The 20,693-nt window shown below is 42.8% G+C and overlaps 1 protein-coding gene and 1 pseudogene across 1 annotated transcript; both read right to left on the bottom strand.

Moving 5' to 3' along the window:
* Nucleotides 1–1,603: 1,603 nt before the first annotated feature.
* SEC61A1 (SEC61 translocon subunit alpha 1) lies at nt 1,604–19,674 on the bottom strand. The gene is made up of 12 exons (XM_037030133.1): nt 19,501–19,674; nt 19,185–19,252; nt 15,416–15,481; nt 15,245–15,323; nt 13,983–14,114; nt 10,646–10,755; nt 10,199–10,352; nt 6,988–7,148; nt 5,286–5,483; nt 4,827–5,018; nt 4,359–4,435; nt 1,604–3,702 (listed from the first exon to the last, which is right to left on the bottom strand). The coding sequence occupies exons 1-12, from the start codon at nt 19,505–19,507 to the stop codon at nt 3,516–3,518; spliced, it is 1,431 nt and encodes a 476-aa protein (XP_036886028.1). The 5' UTR covers nt 19,508–19,674; the 3' UTR covers nt 1,604–3,515.
* On the bottom strand, nt 10,773–13,785 carry LOC118975909 (chromobox protein homolog 1-like; annotated as a pseudogene).
* Nucleotides 19,675–20,693: the final 1,019 nt, after the last annotated feature.

The raw sequence follows: 20,693 nt of genomic DNA, 5'->3' as shown, positions 1-20,693 counted from the left end.
ACTGCATCCATTTAGGGCTTTCAGCAGGAGTAGGATGGGGAAGGGCATAGGGACCCAGCAAAAGGTAGCATGGTGAGGCTCCTCGGAGTAAGTGGTTTCTCTGAGCCCCTCATTCCTTTCCCAACTAGGCCTCCATCAGAGATGCCTGCAGACAAACAGGATCTTGAAGTAGGAAGAGGACCTTGAGCATTTTGTCCTGGCTCTGCTCCTAAGAGGCTGTGTGACTTCTGGCCACACTATATTTCTGCACCTGTAAAACGAGGACAGTTTCTTCCCATGGCCTCTAGTAGCTAGGGGGTGGGAGTGGTAGATGAGATCATGTGTAGGTGGCTACCACAGTGCCTTCCCCCACAGGAAAAAGAAGAGTGTTACTCCCATTATGAGTGGGAGGCACTGCTCAACTTCTAGTGCACACTGGGAAGTGAGGTGTAGAGGGACCAGCCTGGCCTCACAATGAGCCAAGGCTGGGCCTCACCCAAACCATATGTCACCTCAAATGTGGGCTCCTTTGGCTTTACTCCCAGGTGAGGTTTGTCTGGCCACAGGCAGAGGCAACAAGAGAAGGTCTAGTGCTTCTTTGGTACAGGTTTTCTGAGTTTTTAGGACCAGAGCACCCTGCCTGTCTCCACATTTTGCAGAGCTTGCTTGCTGGCTCCTGTTCTGCATCTCTGAGCCCATCCCTTTGGTAGAGGGACTGCAGGGCAGACTGGCTGCACATCTTGTCCTGGAGCACATTGCTGATGTATGGCTTCTGTAGGGCCATGCCTCAATATGGTCCCTCAAGTGGCCCCAGAGGGACATTCTCCCCTGACCAACACTATCTCAGTGAGCCATAATGACAGGTGGGCAGTACTTTCTCCCTTAACTAGGCTCCTATCTCAGTGTCTCTATTATGGGTCACTGAGAAGCACCAGGTAGGGAGTAGGGATGGAGGGCTTGGGGTAAGGCTTTGTTCAGGACAAGCATGTCAGCTTCGAAATCTGGGTGAGTGGGAAGGTTTTTTTTCTCACTTTACCCTGGATACATACTCTTTAATTTGGCTCTGAGTAAAAGCTGTTAGAAGACTTTCCTATATGGCACATTCTAGAAAAGCACCATACCTGCCACTGCTGTCCACGTGACGCTGTGTTCTAGGGTGCAGTGGAGACTTTCCTGGTTTACCTACAGTTCTGGCCAAGCCACGTCATGATCAGTGACTGGAAGGGTTCTAATGCCCTATTGTCACAGCCAGGAGCAAGATCCTTTATCTTGGACTTAAAGGGCTGTGAGGCATAGGGCTATAGACTTCTGTTGGGAAGATTCTGCACCTCATAGGACACACTGGTCCACTCCCGAGGTCCTAGGAGGGATTCAAGCAGCCTGCACATCAGCCCAGTACCAGTGCTTCTGCTCAAACACTTGTGTTTCAAATTACCAAAAGCCTGAGCGTGTAGTTAACTACCACCAGAATGAAAATTTTCAGGCAAAATGTATTTCTGAGGAGGAACTTACACCTAGGGAGACCTTAGTTAGGATCCTGTACATAATCAGGACTAAACCAAGCCTCAAGTGTCTTCTCTTAATGGCCTTCTTGGGAATGAAAAACCAAAAGAACATGTGCAAATGGCTTGTAAAAAGTTGGCTTTATTTGTTACATTTTCACCTTATCTCAGTTATGCCATTTTGGCATCCACAGTGATAGTCCCTGGAAGCTACAGTCAGCCCCCATCCACTGTGGTCATTAACCACACAGCATGAGCACAAGCCTCACAAGCCCCACAGGTTGCAGGCAGGGCTCTGGGGGTCCTGATGAGGCCCAGCACTCTCCAGATCACAGCCCATAAGCCTGGACACTGCTGCTGTGCCTGCCAGAGGCTGCAGCATTCCCATGGGTCGAGCTGAGCAAACTAAGTACAGAGGAGGCATCAGGTCTCCGCTCAGGACTGGGTCTGACAAGGCCACGTGTGATATGGTTGTACACTCTGGACTTGGGGTGGACAGACCAGCCAGGCCCATCCTGGTTATGTGGCTGATTTACTGAGTGGTTTTAAATAAGTTGCTTCTTGTTCCTTGGCAGTCTGCTTTTTGGTTAACACCACCAATGAAGACTCCTAGGAACCCTCCTGACCAGCTGTCAAGCTTGCCACTTCTACCAAATTATGATCATGTCTCTGTACTTTGAGGCCACTGTGTACCTGCTATTGGTGGGGCATCTCTCTCCAACAGGGCTGCACTTACCCATAGTGCTCCCTTCTTAGCACTGGGGCACCATCTACCAAGAATTCTTCAGGCTTGCAGTGCCCAACTCTGCTGCCCCTGCTGCCAAGCACTACCAGGTACCTGTCCCGAGAGGGACCTCCCAAAGGCCTTAGAACTAAGATTCTAATTCCTCAGATCTAGATCACCTGTTATTTCAAACAGAACTTATTTTACACATAATTGTGAATCTTTTTATATCAAACATTAGAACAGCTTAAGAAAAACACAAGCTCTCTGGCTCTGACAGCATCATAGCTCTAGGGCCTGCACCCTTCTCTTCTGGAGAAGTTGAGATGAGATCAGTGGCATCTTGTCATTTAGCATACTTGTGTTTAGTCCTAAACACAACAAAAATAACTCCTGTAGAGGTCATTCTGCTATCTGTTCTAAAAAAATGCAAGTGGGATGTTTTCAGTCTAGAGGGTAGTGGTGGCCTGTGCGTACCAAGTAAGTCACTGTCTTTTCAAGTCTAAGAATCTGCCACGGTGCCTTCTTTTGCTAGGGTTGAGTGAGGAGTCAAGGAACTACAGAGGATCAGGTCCACTGATAACTGGACAGACAGACATCACTTCAGGGGTCTTCCACATGTTTGCCTAGTTTGGCCAGGCACGATTTTATAAAGCTGAAGAATCCCAACGTCACCAGCAGAAAATGAGCAGACAGACCAAGAGTGTCTGTCTGTCAGGAAATTCATCCCTCTCTTTTAAAAGTAGCTCTGTCCTAAAAAACTACTTTAAAAAGGGAAGACAATTGTATCTTCCAGAGAACAAATTTTAAACAGTTGTTCCTACGCCTGACCATGAGGCAACATGTTGGTTAGTCACCCACATCTACCAGAAAACACGTGGTCTACTACCAGCCTCACACACTGCCAGTACAATGAAACCTAGTCCTTTCAACGTTTGTGCTTCTAACCAGTAAGACACTCCCTTGTTGGGAACAGGTGGGATCACTGCAGCCACCTATGGCACTGAGAAGAAGCAAAGGTTAAAACAAATGTTACATGGACACATGAGGACAGTCATTTATCCTTCTCATCCCTGGCCATGAGCTGAATAAAACTTCACTTCTAAGGTTAGATTGCCAATGCCAGAATAAAAAGCAAAATTTCAAACTGGAAATTCCTAGCACTTTACAAAGTGGAATGAAAGAATTATGAAATAAAAAAAAATAAGCAAATGTCCACACGCCACAGCAGCACCCCATGATGGATTCGTTATTCCTGCTTCCTTGGCAAATCCAGAGCATGGCTCTTTCTAGTCCAGGGGAGACATGGCTCAGAACAGAAGGGCCCCCATGCTGCCGACCTCGCTCTGTTCCTTTACAAAGATTTCAAAGTACTGGTAGATGATTGTAACTGCCAGCAGGATCCCAGTTCCAGACCCGATGGCACCCAGGAAGTCAGCCAGGACGGAGAGGGCCCCAATACATAGCCCCCCGAAGGCTGCGGCAGTAGGGATGTACCTGGGGAATGGGAGATTGGTCAGCAAGGTGCCACCATGCAGATACCTCGAGCATGGCCCACCCTTGACTCAGGCCACCTGTCTGTAGGATCAGGCACTCTGACATGCTTACCACTGATTAAGGAACCTAAATCCTGTAGAGGTCACCCCACTATCTCCTTGAAACTCCACCTACTCACACACCTTAATGGTCCAGACTAGGGCTGCTGTCCCATAAGTGGCCATACAAGCCACATGTGGCTAGTGAAATTATCCTAGTCCAAGATGAGATATTAAAGATGCCACATGAGATTTTGAAGACAAGAACATAAAATATCTCATGGTATTTCTTACATTAATTACAAATGTTTACTTTTTAAATGTGACTACTTGAAATTTAGGATTTCGTATGTGGCTTGCATTTTATTTCTCCTGAATCTAGAGGCTTCAGCGAATCCTCAGAAGAATGATCAAAATTGCCTAATGTCCCTGCTAGGGGTAGGAAAAACAGACTGAAATTTACAATGCTGATTTTCTTGTGGATACAGGAACCTTGTCTATCCTGTAACCAAGGATAACATTTAATTAACCAGAAATCCATAAGCCCTATCAAGATGCTTGAAGTGTAAGAAAACCACAAACAGAAGAAAACCACTGGGACCTAGGGCCAGCACTCACCGGTTGAGTTCATGGACCATGGAAGTCTCTCGGTGGCCCCTCATCACCATCTGCTGCTCCTTCAGCTGCTTTGCAACCTGTGTGATGCCAGAGGAGAAGACAATGCTCAATTTCAAGTTGGAAACTGAAAGCCAGGTAGACATTTTATGGTGGCACTGAACACTCACAGGTTCCCTTTTTTTTTTTTAGCATACTAACAATATTTAAATAGATAACTTAAAAACTGCTGCAAAGAAACCACATGACAAAGTCTAGTTTTAGTTTGGCTCCACCTCCCCAGGCAAACACTAATTACTGTTAGACTCCATTTACGGCCATACACACTTTGGCCCAATGAGGAGGAAACGGCTGTGTGTGTTCACAGACCACTTTTTTAGGAAGAGGTGAAAAGTTGAGACCCCTTACACCAGTGACTCACTAGTGAGAACTACTGTTTCCTGGTTTAATTAAATTGTAATTTATACTTACATCTTTGGCAGAGGAGCCTGAGACCTCTATCCATGTTTTGGAGAAGAATGCACATGAGCCCAGCATGAACACTATGTACACAACAGCATGGACAGGGTCTTCTAACACGGATCCAAAAGATTCTGGAGGGGACAGGTAATAGCAAAGGCCACCAACTGGATAAGCACGTGCTGGACCCCCAGAAGACGTATCCTGGGAAGAATACACAGAAAGCCTATGAATGCTGTTTCATTATGCCTTAGCATAAGGACAAAAGTAGTTCTGAGAGGATGAAAAGAAATAAAATTTTACTCAAGTATCTGTAGTACAGTTTTTTTACTGAAAAGAATATTTATGTGCTGAATTTGTAAAAGACATGATTAAAAAGTAAAATGTTTGGTCATAAGCAAGACATATGGATGTACACCACTGCAACCAGCCACAGAATCAAAACTGATTTCTTCAACCAGCCATACTTACAGACCAAGTGCCCAGTAGGCTGACCAGCAGGTTGCCACTGAAGCGGGCTGACAACATCTGGGAGATGACATACAGGTTGGACACCAGGGCAGACTGCAGAATGATGGGAATGTTGGAGGTGTAGAAGAGCTTAATAGGGTAGGTGTTGTACTGGCCTCGGTAACGAGCTGACTTGATAGGCAGGTCCACTCTGAAGCCCTGAGAAGCCAAACAGAGCAGGGCTCCCTCAGTGCTTCACTGCAGTATCTGCGCAGACACAACCCAGCTGGGGACAGCCAGGCCTACATTGATTCCACAGCTCTTATGCCCCTTCCTGACCCACCACTGTGCTTGTGGTCACTTTAGCAGAGGGTTCCCAATAAAGACAGGCTTAAAAAAATGCACCAAAGCCCAGCACATTGAAATAATCCCATTTTTATCAAAGTCCACCACATTAAATCTGCATCAATGTGGAATATCCAAAAGCCTGAAGGACACATGCCCAAGTGAGTCTTAACAGTGGTTCTCTTTGGTATTTCCTCTCCTATACTTTTACAGTGGCCCCAAGACAAGGACACCATGGCCTCTACCTCACACCCCAGAAGAGCTCTTTACAGTATTTTAAATCATAAACAGAAAAGCTAAGCTTTTGTATGAATACAGCCTCTCCCTCTGAAATCCTTGGAGAATAGAAAGGTTTTCTTTTATTTTTACAAACTTGCAGTGCCTAGAACAGGACTCAGAATATAGAGGATTCAAAATAAATTTTTGATGACCTAACCACAAATACCCACCAAGCTTATTGTGGCACTAAAGTTTATTAATTAGGCATCTAACTAAAAGTTTCAGCTGAAGAAACAGACCTGTCTTGTCCTCAGAAAAAGCACTTGGCTGTTATACAGAACCTTTCCACAAGCACTAAACTGTCTTCTTCACTGCTATTCCTTCTTTTCAATAAATATCAGAATGCAAAGTGGCTGATGAAAAAAATACAAAGACTAATGCAACTACAGAAAAGCAACTGACAGGTCAGGTCTCTTATTCAGGAGAGACACAAACTAATAAATTTGAAAGGTTAAGAGCTCTGAAGAGGAAAAGCCTTTTCCAAGAAGACACTACCTATAAAGACTCTGTAAATTTTGGGTAAGATGGTGATGAGGCTTTAAAGCTTAAGATTTTTCACTTCTCTCTCTCTCTCTTTTATTAAAGATTTTACTTATTTTTAGAGAGGGGGAAGGGAGGGCAAAAGAGGAGAGAAACATCAATGTGTGGTTGTCTCTTGTGCACTCCCTACTGAGGACCTGGTCTGTAACCTGGGAATGTGTCCTGACCGGGAATCAAACCAGCAACCCTTTGGTTCATGGGATGGCACTCAATCCACTGAGCCACATCAGCTGGGGCAGAGATTTTTCACTTCTCTTGAACAAAGAACTTAAAGATGAATCTTCTTTATCTGCTGCTAGACCCAATCCAAAGGAGCATAATTTCAGAAACGCTGTATCTGTCTCAGTCTTGTTTAGTTTAGGCAGGTCCCCATGACTCAACAGAACACACATATGCAGCTCCCATGGAAACTTGCTCCTTTCAAATGCCATCCCACCACTTCATTACTATATGATGATGTACACCACCCCTGGGGTGTAGGTGGGGGTGTACACACATCAAGGCATTCCAAAAATTAAATGTGGATCATCAGAGCTTACCATGGTGGGTTTGGACGCACCTGAAAATAGATGACCACTGCAAAGACAAAGATCGTGGCAATCAGATTCATGAGGTTGGGTAGGTTCTGGCGGTAGAAAGCCTCTCGAAGGGCTCGGACCTTGTCAGTGCGTGTGGCCAGCAGATGAAACAGTGCAATGATGGCACCTTCAAATTCCATCCCTGTTGGTGAAGGAGGGGACATATGTGATAAAGAGACAAACAGCTTCTTAGTGGCCAGAGAGTGAACAACAGAATTATTTTTAAGATTCAGAGTGTCTACTCCTATAACCACAGGGGTACAGTGGTATTTTCTCATCCCTCATTTCTATTTCTTCTGTAGAGATTTCAACCTGCAGAAATAGGTTCTAGCTTTTTGAGTTATCTCATTTTGCTGGCATGTATGTCAATGGCCACCAGATAGGTGGAATGATCATCAATTATAAAATCATAAAAGCAGGATCTGCTGAATTCCAGCTGAAGGAGTCATACACTGAAGAGCAAGCTTGGAGCTGTTCCATTCATTTTCCTGGAAAACCCCCAGGCAGTAGAGCATCCCCAGCTCTGATGTGCAGGCTGCCTCTGACAAGACAGGGCCTGACCTCTCTGCTTCTTTCATTGACGATCAAGGAGAAAGGATAACATGCATGCCTACCACAAGGCCTGATCCACACCCCTATGAAACAGTGTTGAACACAGCCAGGAAAACACGGCCAGGAAGCAGAACAACTTAAAGAGGGACTGAAGGAATCAAGAACAAGAATGGGTGACAGACCTGAGGATTAGGCAGTAGAGGGCAAAGAAGAGGAAGCTGGGAGCACATGGCATTCATAAAGCCTAGAAGTCTTATAAATTTTCAACAAATTTATTGAAGTTAAAAAAAAATATCCCCTAAGCCTTAGCTCAAGTAAGAAACAGGAGCACTGTATTACTTCATGTCCTTCCAGGACAGTGTAACTATCCCACAACAAAAGTTTGGCCACATACAGGGAACCAGTGCTATATACAGAGCTGTGTTCTGTGGGCAGGTGCAAGGCCCTGGTATTAGTACTGTGAAGTGCACCTGGTACTACTGCCCTGTGAGGGCACTTTCCTCAAGTTTCTAACACATGACAGTGGAACTACCTGCTGTTTCTCCCCTGGGCTGTTACGGGACCATTTGGAGATACTGGCACCACTGCTGATTTCTTTTGAAGCCTCTGAGATGGGAAAGCACTCTTTCCTAATTACCAGCACTTCCTCTTCCTTTTGATCAGGTGACAGCATTGGCCTATTTATAACCAATGGACAGAACTCAGGTATCTTAAAGCTGAAGCCAAGATAAAGCCTTATTTCAGAGGATGACACCTGGGTTTCCCCGAAAGGAAGAGGAACTTGTTCACGCTCTGCCAACTCTCAACATTCCCACGTTACCTGTGATCTCAGCGGACTACTCTCTCCCTTGCTCATTCTGTCACAGCCACATACACTGACCTTGAACATACCAGGTATATTCCTACTTCAGGGCCTTATACCTGCTAGTTCCCCCAAATGAAACATTCTTCTCCCAGTAATAGGGCTCCCTTCCCTCTTCAGGATTTCAATTACCCAGACTAAGTCTGTACAACACTCTTGGTATTCCTATCTTCTTCCTCTGCTTTGTTCTCCTTGGTACCTGCAATAACACCCGACACACACATAACACATGGCTCGTTCACCTTGTATTTCCAGTGCCTGGCCCTTAAAAGGCACCTGATAAATATTTGCTGAATGAAAGGCAATGCCAGGTATAGGCTCTAGTTTTCCTAATTTTAACAAAATTTCTTGAAATTCACTATTTGCAGACTCTCTGACAACAAGACACGGCTTCTAAGTGTTAGTTTTACTTCACATGGCTGTAGAATCACCCTTCCTGGTAGCACCTCTCTCCAGGCAGTTCTCAAACATTGCCAGTTGACATCGTAACACTGCATTCTCTATCTTCCAATCCAATCTGGGACGGATTCTTCCATCCAGACTTCAGTTCCCCTGCCTCACTAGCCTGCTCCTAAACAGAAGTGGCTGCTTGGCTCCATCCTGGCATCACTTCCTCCTAACTCAGAATGTCCCCACACCAGTTGTAGTATGATCTTGCCATATACCTGAAATCCTACCCTTTATCCTCCTGACTTTGACACCCATTCCAGAAAAGCCCTGCTTTCTGGCCTCTAGTTTCCCCATCTGCCTTGGATTTCCTATAGTTCCAGGACATGCCCAGGGAGGAATCAAATTTAATCTTGCCCACTCTTCTCTGATATTCCCTCTTTTCTTTGTAATCTGTTTGGCACTTGTGGTCTTGGATGTGCCCACGGACCTAGTTTGAGTCTCACTGAGATTATATGGTCTCTGGAGCCAAGTACTGTGACTCCAGCATTCAATTCAAAGAAAACACTCAAGTGTGTATTAATATTTATTTCTCAAAGGATTCTTACAAGTAAATAACATATTTAATGATGAAGAATGCTGACTGCCTTTCCTAAGAAGTCATACTTCTCTGTATGTTTAGAAATTATTAAAAACATCTCTGAAACAAGATGTCCTTGGCACTCTTTGTGCGTATAGCATAGAATGCTAAAATTTTACAGGTATCTACTATGGGCCTGGTGTCACATCACTTCATGTTATTTCTCATTGCATCCTGGCAAATGAGGCTCAGCGGTAGAGGGATTTGCCCAAAGCCATATATATACTACTAATAGGAACAACCAGGAGGTGAACTCCAAGTTTAGGCCTCTCTCACAAAGTTGCCCCTTGCATGACCAAGGACGTTGGTTCAGTGATTTCATTTTCAGGAACATATTCACTGAGAGCTACTGCCAAAATACATAATCATGAATGTATGAGGCTGTTCACTGTTTTGTAATAACAACTGAAACTAGAAATGTCCTACAAGTACGTCCGAAGACTTGTTAAATAAATGCTTCATCCTTGCCATAAAGTCCATACCATGCTAGGAAAAATGAGGCAGGATTCTGTATTCTGGTATGGCAAATATCTGTGAAATGCTCTGACATGGAATATGTAAGTTAATGTATCATATGAATAGAAGCCTATCTGTGTTTAAGAAAATTTTGCCGATGCACACAGAAACATCAGAAGTAATGTACCTAAAATGGAGGTGATTTTTCCTTGGATGGGGGAATCTTCATTTTCTGCTTTGCATATGTCAGTACGTTTTACCAACTCCTGTCCCCAGGAAAGCCCAGGGCCCTTACCTCGACCAGTGTTGACAGTGGTGGGGCTGAACGCTTTCCACACGATGGTCTCACAGATGTTAGTGGCAATAAAGAGGGAGATACCAGAGCCCAGGCCATATCCTTTTTGCAGAAGTTCATCCAAGAGTAGGACAATTAAGCCAGCAACAAAGAGCTGTAAAAATTTAAAAAATAAAAGTAAAGAATCCCAAATAGACTTTATTCCTTCTCCCTATAGGCATGACTCGTCCCTTCGTTAGTAAGGGGCTTCTCTGATATAAATGCTAAAGACTGAGTGGACAACACACAGTAAAGCCTTCTTCTGGTGAGTTTAGAAGAGCCAACACAGGTGGTTTGGCTCCTTCTAAGTAAAAGTTTCTTTTATGAATGGTTCAGGTTTGTTATTTGGAAAGTGTAAGTGAGTAGGAGGAGCTATTCAGAAGGGGTAAATGTTAGCATAACAATTACCTGAATGGTGATTAACAGGCAGATTCCAGCGCCCATTTCAGAAGGGTCCCCGTACATTCCCGTCATCACATACACAATAGACTGGCCAATGGTAATGATCATGCCAAATACTAGAAATCAGAAACAACAACAACAACAAAACTATGTTCTCAAAGTGGGACATTACACAGTCATGGAGGAAACAGTTACTGAACACCTATTCTGTGCAAGGCACCAAGAAGAACAAAAATTAAGAGTACTAATAGTGCCTCCAAGGAGCTTGGTCTAAGAAATACCCAATAGTCAAAGTACACAATAACTCAAATGCTCGGTAACACAAGGTGAACTCCTTAATTTCACTCCTAAATGTACTCTCCTTTCAGTGATGGAAAGAGGAAAGAGTTGGAATATGACAAATTAGTTTTTATGGAAAACAATTCACAGACCAATATCTACTGAAGACAAAGTCAGATCAAGTTGCTCAGGTTCTGGAGAGCTCCTTAGTTTTAACTACATTCTTGGACCACCTCTACAGTCTAAGTCCAGAACACAAATGTTTAACTCTGAAGGAAAGGGATCTCTTCCCAGTTCATATGTATTTTTTTTAAGGGAAAAAAAACCCCATTCAAGATGGCATCAATATAGTCACTTGTCCCGTTTTCAGAAGCTTTTCTTTTTGTAGACTGTTTCTGTTTTTTATATCATTATATTCAGTACTTCATTGTTAGGCACAATGGAATTGACACATTTTTACTAGTTCCACAATACTAAGTGAATTTCTAAGTATGAGATTGGGCTTCACGATTGACTTTTCTGTTTAGTTTGTCAAACCTGATTTGTAAAATAAAAATTTACTCCAGAGTGCCCATGAAATGTTGTCCCTATCTGACTTTTAAAAAATTGCTCATTGACATTGAATTCTCAAAGCAGAAGAAATTTAAAAAGCTCTCAAGAACAGAAAAAAAACCTCAGGCAATTTGTAATTTTGAAAAATAATTCATGTATATATTTTAAAGCCCTGATTTGTATCTGAAACTTACAAGTTTAAATTAGATTAATTTTTTTTGCTCAATTATTTAACCTACTAACTTAAACAGATTTCTTCCACATGCTAGGTAGAAAACTCGATCACATCCTAATTAATATATTTCAGTTCAGTCAGAGGCTGAACATGAATCATTTTGATGGCTGGTCATTGTTATTAGTGACAGTTATTTGCTATGAGGCAAATATTATTATTACCACTTTTACAAATGAAGAAACTGAGATGTAAGAGCTGTCATCTAAATTGTCCAGGTCACAAAGCTGGTAAATACTAGAGCTGGGTTGAGAGAATCACCTTTCCCCTAAGTTGAATCTTTTTAAACTCCCAGAAGAAAAACAATACGTGCCCAATACTATTATGTGCCAGGACTGAGAGATGCTCTACAAATGTGATTCCATTGAATTCTTCTAACACCTCTGAAGTACACACCATTTCCTCCTAAGTTAAGGACATGTGGCTGGTGGTGGAGGACCTCCAAGACCTGCTCCTTCCACTCGATCATGGAGCCTTTAGAACAGGGGACATACTCCCCGCTGCCTTGTCCAGCCTATCCAAGTACCAGGGCTCTTCCAAAAGTTTCTCTCTCTTTCTAGTATTTATAAATTCATAATTGGGAAAATATCTTTTTAATTTCAAGAATTAGCACCACTAAAACAGAATAATCTACCTATGTACATGCTCCAATAAAAGACTGTCCCTTCTCAACCAGTTCTGATATCCAAAATGGCAGCTTTGGTAACTTATCAGCTGGCTTAATTCTTTGCTGGGAACAGCATTAAGCTCTGGCAGGGAACATCTTGGCTTGTAAGTTTCCAGCGTTCATAACTTTTAAAGTCTCTCACAGTGCTCGTTTAGATTGCTGGTAATGTTTTTGGTAAAGATGAAATAATCTGGGCACAGAACCAAATCATTACTTTTGTTCTTTCCATTGTTTCACCATTTCCCCAACCAGGCTCCAAATTATTTAAAAAACCCAATCCCACCCATCTCCCTTGCCACCTCATCCCTCCCACCCTGAAATAATACAATAAGAACCCAAAACATGCATCCATGCTATGCTGTTAAAAGGCAATTAATACTATTGGGAAGAAGGCTGTGGGTTGTGAAGATACTCTTTGAAACTCTACAATATCTTTTTGTTCTCCCACGACCCTTAGAAGGCCCCTCATATAATGAGTTGCTTGAGACACTTATCCTCCCTCTCGTCCATTGGGATGGATGTATAAACTATACTACATGGAAGAGCTTTAAAGCACTTGGCCTGTTTTAGGGCACAGAAACTATACTGGTTCTTCAAAGGACACCTTTCCCACCTTTGCTATTGTGTCTAGACAAGTAGAAGTCCTTCCTTGCCCCAACTGAAACCCACAGTCAGATTAAGACAGGGGCTGGTACCAGAAGAGTTAATCCATGTCATCTTTTTTATCATCATGTTCTGAGGGTTAGCAATGCCATGTGAGCTTTTCCTTACATAAGGATATGAAAACATGGGAGCAGTTAAGGCTGGCTTCCTTGTCAGGGACCAGGTCAGCCTCATCAAAGTTTTTCCATTACATCAGGAACACGAGTTCTCCACTGGATTCTGTAGCTCCAATAATCCATCCCAGCTCCAAACTCTGGGCAAAGCCTCATGGCTGTTCTGACTCTTCTTTCTTTGTCTTTGGTTTGCTCTCCCCTTCCTATCTTCAGCTTTGCACTTGCCTCCCTCTGATTTATCAGTCTTAAGTGCTATTTTTTGTGACTGTAGAAACTCTGCAATGAGGTCAGGATAATCCAGGTTCTCTTCTGGTTCCCATGTGTTGTTCTCATCTGAGAATACCTTCCACTTTAGGAATTACTCCACTTTGCTCTTTACCACTCTACAATTGAGAACTTTTCCCACCACATATTCCATTCCTTTCTTTTTTAGCAACTTCTCCACGTTCTTCTTATTTTGTTTTTTCCCCATAGTTCCCACCAGTCTTCTGCCATAAAAAGAGGGTGCTACTCAAAGGAGTGCCCAAGAGCATGAGAGGACTTGCTGCCATGCTACTGGCATGTTGCATCAGTTAGGATGAAAGAGAGGCTCCCAGAAAAACAATAGGCCATGTGACCACAGCCAAGCCCCTCACTGAAGTGGTATTCCACAGACCCTTAGAGCCCTCCCCCTGAGAAGTGCTTTGCTGCTAACATAGGCCTAAGAGCACCTGCAGGACTGATGGGCCAAAGAAGTTACACTGTCAAAAGAAAAAACAGTTCTGAAGCTCCAAACTTTATAGTGAATTCAAATTCTTCAACTACAGAAATTTAAACAGCATTCAAAATCTCACTTACACTTCTGGGCTCCATTGAAGAGGGCTCGGTCTTTTGGGGTGTCACCAACTTCAATTATTTTGGCACCAGCTAAGAGCTGCATGATGAGGCCAGAGGTGACAATGGGAGAGATACCCAGCTCCATCAATGTGCCTGAGGACAGGGGAGGCAAAATACAGCCCATATTATCTTGGAAAAGCAACACATTATTTAGAAAATATCTGACTGTGCATTTTTAAAAATATTTTATTTATTCATTTTTAAACAGATGGAAAGGGAGGGAGAAAGAGAGGGAGAGAAACCTCAATGTGTGGTTGCCTCTTACACGCTCTACACATTGGGGACTTGGCCAGCAACCCAGGGATGCCCTGACTGGGAATCGAACTGGCTATCCTTTGGTTCACAGGCTGGTGCTCAATTCACTGAACCACACCAGCCAGGGCTGACTGTGTACTTCTTATATAAATCCTGTGTGCTTCTCTAAATTAATTGCTAGCAGCATTTAATTTAGAGATTAATCCCAAAATATCAGTGATTACAGTATAATTCATTTCCTTCTGTTCAGTCTGCCAGGCCATGTTTTAATTGTTTTGGATGTCATATGGCTTTTAAACAAATGGCTGCATTTAAATTCACCATAAACAGATTCATTCTGGTTTTACAGAGATAAGAAAGGTTAGTCTCTTCATCAGTTAATAAAAAGGCTAACATTCAAATATTTTCCGCAGTTTGAAAAAGAAGCCCGTATAATTATATCTAATTTTGAATAATTATGCTAACATACTTCCAATTGACTTGAAACTTAATTTGAATTATATTTAAAACATAAGTTAATCAAAAGCAGTACTTTATAAAGCATATAAAACATTCTGTTATATATTTTTGACACATATGGGTAACCTAGAAATATGAAAAAGATGCAGTTGAGAAACAAATTACATATTCTAAAGATTATCAAAGCACATTAAAAGATAGGTAGAAATATTATGATTTCATTGTTTAAAAAATATTCTAGATTTTCTGGTGTTTTTTTTTTATTCTCTATGATGTAGATTTACAGTAATCTTGTTATTACAGGCTTTATAATGCATTCACATGCAATTCTGAATATTCTATGCCTTGGTGCTGAATTTGGCATTTACTAAGGCTATTCAGTACAACACACTAACATTCTTCCTGAACACTCTCTGAATTCCACATAAAGCCAAAGCCTGTAAATTAACTAAAGGAGGTGAGTCAAGCCCACATTGTACAGAAAGAGGTGCAAAGAGCCAGAGTTCTACCTCTGTTAGAGGCTAGAATCACTCTTATCCAATAGAAAGGGTCCGCAGAATCTGAAGACATGATACCAAACAGGGGGATCTGGAAAAAAGCAGAGAGAAAAGAAATCAGCACACTTTCTTCAGCCCTTTCTGACCCCCACTTCCACATGAGAACAGGAAACCTGGGCTTACCTGGCAGCATACCAAGAAAATAAAGAGAGTGATAGCAGTCCACAGCACTTTCTCCTTAAACTGAATCTATGTAGAAGAGAATGGATTAAGTCAACAAGTTATTTTCTTAAGCAAATTAATAGAAATGGACTCAGATCAGACCCCTTTGCCTGATCACCAGAAAAGTAAGTCTTGAACACTTCAAACCAGGTACCAAATGTAAGTACCAAAATAAAAGAACATTCACTGCAGGCTTTCTATGCATAAGGCACATATGCAAAGACCCTGATATGCATCATCTCATTTGATCCTTGCACAACATAGCATTATTATTTGAGAAAACTAAACCTTAGAAAAGACAAGTAATTTGTCCCAAATCCCACAGATGAAGTGAATTTGAGTCCAAAATATGTGCTCTTAACCACTAGCATTGGGATTAGGATTAGATCCAAGATCACAGAATATTGTGATAGAAAGGGATTCTTAAACCAGATACGTCTTTACAATATATGAGTTATCACCATTTGCTTGAAAGGATTTTGTAACTGACAAAATCTTAATCTGGAATCAACAAATTTGGAATTTGTGATTGTTTAATATGTAATATCTCTGATATTACATATTATTTTCATTTTTATCTGATTTATTTTCTCTCTGCTTCTTTTATTGTTTAATATGTAATATTAAACAATATTAATCTTTAGTTAAAATATGTAATGTATTTTCTATGAATTAAGGGTAAAACGATGTATAACAATAAACAATGTGGAGTGGGAGGGCAGGTAGAGTTGCAAATTTAACCTACTCACTAATAGCATCTAAGACTTTTCACATCTTTTCAGGTATGTAAGTAGGATAGGTTACACTTCAGAATCATTTTACAGATGACTAATAAGAATTATTAGAAATGTAGATGCCCTGTCCAAATCCCCTCTGGTACCAAGCAGTAGAGTGGGAATTCTTCTGTCTCTAAAACTCAGCATCTTCATAAGTACTTGCTGCCTACACTGCAAGAATAGCTTTAAAGGGCTTAACAAACACAGTTATATTGTGCAGACTAAAGATTTTTATGTGGAAATGCCTTTAGAGTGCCAGTATTAAGTGAACAAAATTGTGTTCTTAAAATACTTTTTAATTTGAGGGGAAGAGAAGTCTAAGCAAGCTCTAAGTCAGAGTCCTGGCTCTCTGGTCAGAACAGAAGTTCTAGTCTCTGCCTACCACTTTAGGCCATGATAATACAACCATACAAACGTGGTGTTAACTCCATGTCCAGATACTCCATATGAAGTTTAGTGAATTCACAAAACTTTTCCTCCTCTTGAGAATGCTCCCCTTTTCACCTGCCATCACATCACAGCAAGGAATTAGGAGACCAAGAGAAGGCTAACCAGTAACATAACAGGCTTGTACTGAAATAATTCTTCATAGGAAAAAAGAGTGGACAATTTTTACAAGACTCATTTGTTAATAACCTAGTCTCTCCTGTATATGGCCAAATTCAACAGCAAAACATCAAAAGTTGTATCTAAGTCTTTTCTGACTCTGCCTTTTAACAATCCCTTAGACCCATCCTTATCTCCTAGCCCACTCCCACAGTTCACCTTCTAAAACATACCAATCCTCTATCCTACTTCCAAAGCAATTTTCTAATCTGTTTGGGTTATTGCTCTCTGCCTTTCTTTATGTTCTTCTCAATTCTGAACTATACCTAACATCTCCAGCCTGCTTGTCTTCAGTGCCTTTCCACATTATATATTCCTTTTTTTAAAAAAAAATATATTTTATTGATTATACCATTACAGTTGTTCTATTCCCTTCATTCCCCTCCCCCTGCACACTCCCTCCCCCACCATTCTCCCCCCTTAGTTTATAACAACGTGTCTCAAGTTCTTTAGATTCTATATTTCCCCCACTATTCTTGCCCTCCCCCCTATTTTCTACCTACCGTCTATGCTATTTTCTGTACCTTCTCCCCCCTTCTCCTCCTCCCACTCCCCTGTTGCTAACCCTCCATGTGTTCTTCATTTCTATGGTTCCACTCCTGATCTAGCTGTCCTCTTGGTTTGCTTTTGTTTTAGGTGTGGTTGTTAATAACTGAGTTTGCTGTCCTTTCACTGTTCATATTTTTCATCTTCTTTTTCTTATATAAGTCCCTTTAGCATTTCATATAATAAGGGCTTGTTGATGATGAACTCCTTGAACTTGACCTTGTCTGAGAAGCACTTTATCTGTCCTTCCATTCTAAATGAAAGTTTTGCTGGATAAAGCAATCTTGGCTGTAGGTCTTTGGATTTCATGACTTGGAATACTTCTTTCCAGCCCCTTCTTGCCTGTAAGGTCTCTTTTGAGGAATCCGCTGACAGTCTGATGGGTACTCCTTTGTAGGTGACTGTCCCCTTATCCCTTGCTGCTTCTAGGATTCTCTCCATTTGAATCTTGGCTAATGTAATTATGATTGCACATTATATATTCCTTATGCCTGGAGTTCCTTTCCCTTACTTCAAGGAAATTTCTATTCTTCCTTCAAAACCATCATCAGACATCACATCTTCCAGAGTTAAGCCCTTCTGAAGCTACTGCTATACTCTGCACATATTTTCACTGCTCCATCTATCACATTTAAGCTACAAGGCCAATGTCACAGCTAGTAAAAGGCTGAGTAGAGGGTGGGTCCCAGGCTTGCCAGCTTCCAGAGCCATACGTGCTCTTTCTACTATGCTGGGGATAGGGCAGGGGGAAGAGCTTTGCATATTAGCCAATCAAAGGCAGTACATATATGGGTTATTTATACAATACAAAACAGTTTTACATCCAAAAAAAGAATAGGATGCTCCAAGAACCCAAGTGTCCATGTTGATGTCAAGTACATATATATGAATGCATAAACAATACTCTGAAAGAACGTGAAATCAAAATATATTACTACTCTTTAAGAACCCAGTGAGCCCTGGCTAGTGTGGCTCAGTGATTGCGTGTCCTCCTGGGAATCAAAGGGTCACCTTTAGGGCACATACCTGGGTTGCAGGCCAGGTCCCCAGTTGGGGGCGTGCCAGAGGCAGCCACACACTGATGTATCTCGTCCTCTCTTTCTCCCCCCCTTCCCCTCTCTAAAAAGTAAATAAAATCTTAAAAAAAGAAAAAGAACCTAGTGAAACTTTTCTTCACTGTCTGACAGCTTTACTTACTTTGGCATCACTCACTATCTTGGCCTGTAGCTACATAGCAGCAGAAATTGTGGCAAAGATGCAATATAAGTGTACATTTCTATTTTTCCATGTTTTAATGTGCCTGCTGTAAAAAGCAGGGTTCACAAAATGCCTTTACTCTCAGCTAATTTGGCAGCCTACACAAGGCTCATTTATAGAATGAGCTCATTTGTACAGAATAAAGTGACAGGCTTTAGCTCCTTTTAGCAGCTGGATATAAAAATCCAACTCACGATCTGTTCCTGTTGGAGGTGAAAATGGAATGGTGACTCAAGTGAGTTTCCTGAGGCTTTTGAGACCTTATTCATTCACTGCCATAAATTTTGGGGACGAGGCAAACTCGAGGCTTTGTTCACTGGACGAACATCCACAAAAGATACTCTGAGTACAGCAAGATGATTTAGGTAGAAATTCCCACAAGAAGGTCACCTTTCTACAAAGTTCAGGAGTACACACAACTGCACTCTAGGGTTAAAAGAAGGGAGAGTTTCCATTGGCGTGTTGAAGCCATTTTTAATTGTACTGTAAACATCAAGCGCCCAGAGTTTCACAAAGCCTCCTTTAGGGCCATTTAGGGAACTCACCTTTCTTTCCGGCTTCTGAATTTCAGGCAGGATGACACAGAAGGGCTTGATGACTTCCAGAAATTTGACTTTGATGGGAGAAACAAAAGGAGAATTAGAGCTGGGAGAACCTTTCGCTCTACCCAGGCAAGCCCTTCCGCCCAGATTGTATTAGGGCAAGGGGCAGGGGAGCAGACCGAGTACTGAAACGCTTGGGAATCCCGAGGAGGGCCTGGGATCCAAGCAGGCCTGGCGAGCGGCCACCTGCCCGGACCGGTGAGGGGAAGGGGGAATGTGATCCACTCCGGGGTAGCAGGGACTGCACCGAGGGACTCACTCGCCATGGCGATGGCTGCTTGGGCTCCGGGTCCTACTTCTGCTCCACTACACTCCGCGTGAGGCGACGCTGGCCTCGGCAAAGCTTGCAAAGGGGCGCAGCACCTCCACAGAAAGACACGTCAGTAATAACGCTGCGGTGAGGTGAGCGGGGCGGGGCAAGGCGGAAGCCGGACCAGTGCAGGCCCTAGGCCACTTCCGCTTCCTGCCACGCGATGAAAGCTGGCCCTAGTGCCACACTGCTGCCCGCGGAGACCACAACTCCCGGCATGCAGAGGGGCTCCTGAGACCTGTCCCTAGGAAGGTCCTCAGCAGATAGGGCGGCGTGGCTACGACTGGGAGTGAGTGACAGCCAACTCGGTAATGCAAGAGCACAAAGGGCTTGTTGCATCTCAGGAGGTGGGAACAGTGTTGGCTGGTGGAAAAACGGACACAAATGGTAGATGATGCCTGCGCTTTTAGTTCTCCGAGCGAGGCAGATTCCCGGGTCACTTCCACTCCTTTTACTGCACTTACAGTATTGCATATAGACTGTAAGCTCCTTTGAGCAGGCTTTGTTCCAGCGTCGACCACAGTACCTGTACCTATTAGGCGCTCGGCTGGTAGGGCCGTCACACGCGTGAGTCGAGTTATTCAGTCTGTCCTGGGTCCCGGAAATAACCCTGCCGAGCCCCTGCCTTCTGAGGACCAATGGGACTAGTGCACGGAGAGAAAAAGCGGGATCAGCTAAGGAAATGGTCGGGCCCGTTAGGCAATACCGGAAGGCTTCCTGGAGTAGTTCAGTTACTTTTGTCCCAAACCCAGACTGATTCCGGCGAGAAGAAATGAGGAAGGGTGGTGCTGTAGGCTGAGGAAACCGTTGTGTGGGAGACGTGGTGGTGTGACGTCTTAAGGTCTATGGGTAAAGAAGGCCCGTTTGACTGAGGCAAAGGTTATGTAAAAACAGTAAAATTTAGTGTTGGTGGAACAATGGGTAAGAGTCAAAGGATGCTAGATGGACAGTTTGGATTTATTTTTGATGCACCTATAATCAAGGGTAATATGTAAATAATATATTTAAAAGAAAGGGACAATGCTGTGAAATTTAGAGGAGGAGGAGGAGGAAGAAGAGAAGGAGGAGGAGGAGGAGGTGATGAGGCGCTACTGACTGAGGACTAGGGAAGATTTTATGGAGCTAAATCCTGTCCTGGACCG

This window comes from Sturnira hondurensis, unplaced genomic scaffold (genome assembly GCF_014824575.4).
Source record: "Sturnira hondurensis isolate 20B ecotype Veracruz unplaced genomic scaffold, ASM1482457v3 Scaffold0001538, whole genome shotgun sequence".
Taxonomy (NCBI): domain Eukaryota; kingdom Metazoa; phylum Chordata; class Mammalia; order Chiroptera; family Phyllostomidae; genus Sturnira; species Sturnira hondurensis.
This window is presented reverse-complemented; position numbering and strand designations above follow the sequence as displayed.

Excerpts from the sequence above, each read along its gene's own strand:
- SEC61A1 (XM_037030133.1), bottom strand. Across the intron at positions 15,482-19,184 it reads TTCAGAAGCCGGAAAGAAAG|ATTCAGTTTAAGGAGAAAGT; the intron begins GTGAGTTCCCTA and ends TCTTCTACATAG. Across the intron at positions 5,019-5,285 it reads GCCTACTGGGCACTTGGTCT|GATACGTCTTCTGGGGGTCC; the intron begins GTAAGTATGGCT and ends TATTCTTCCCAG.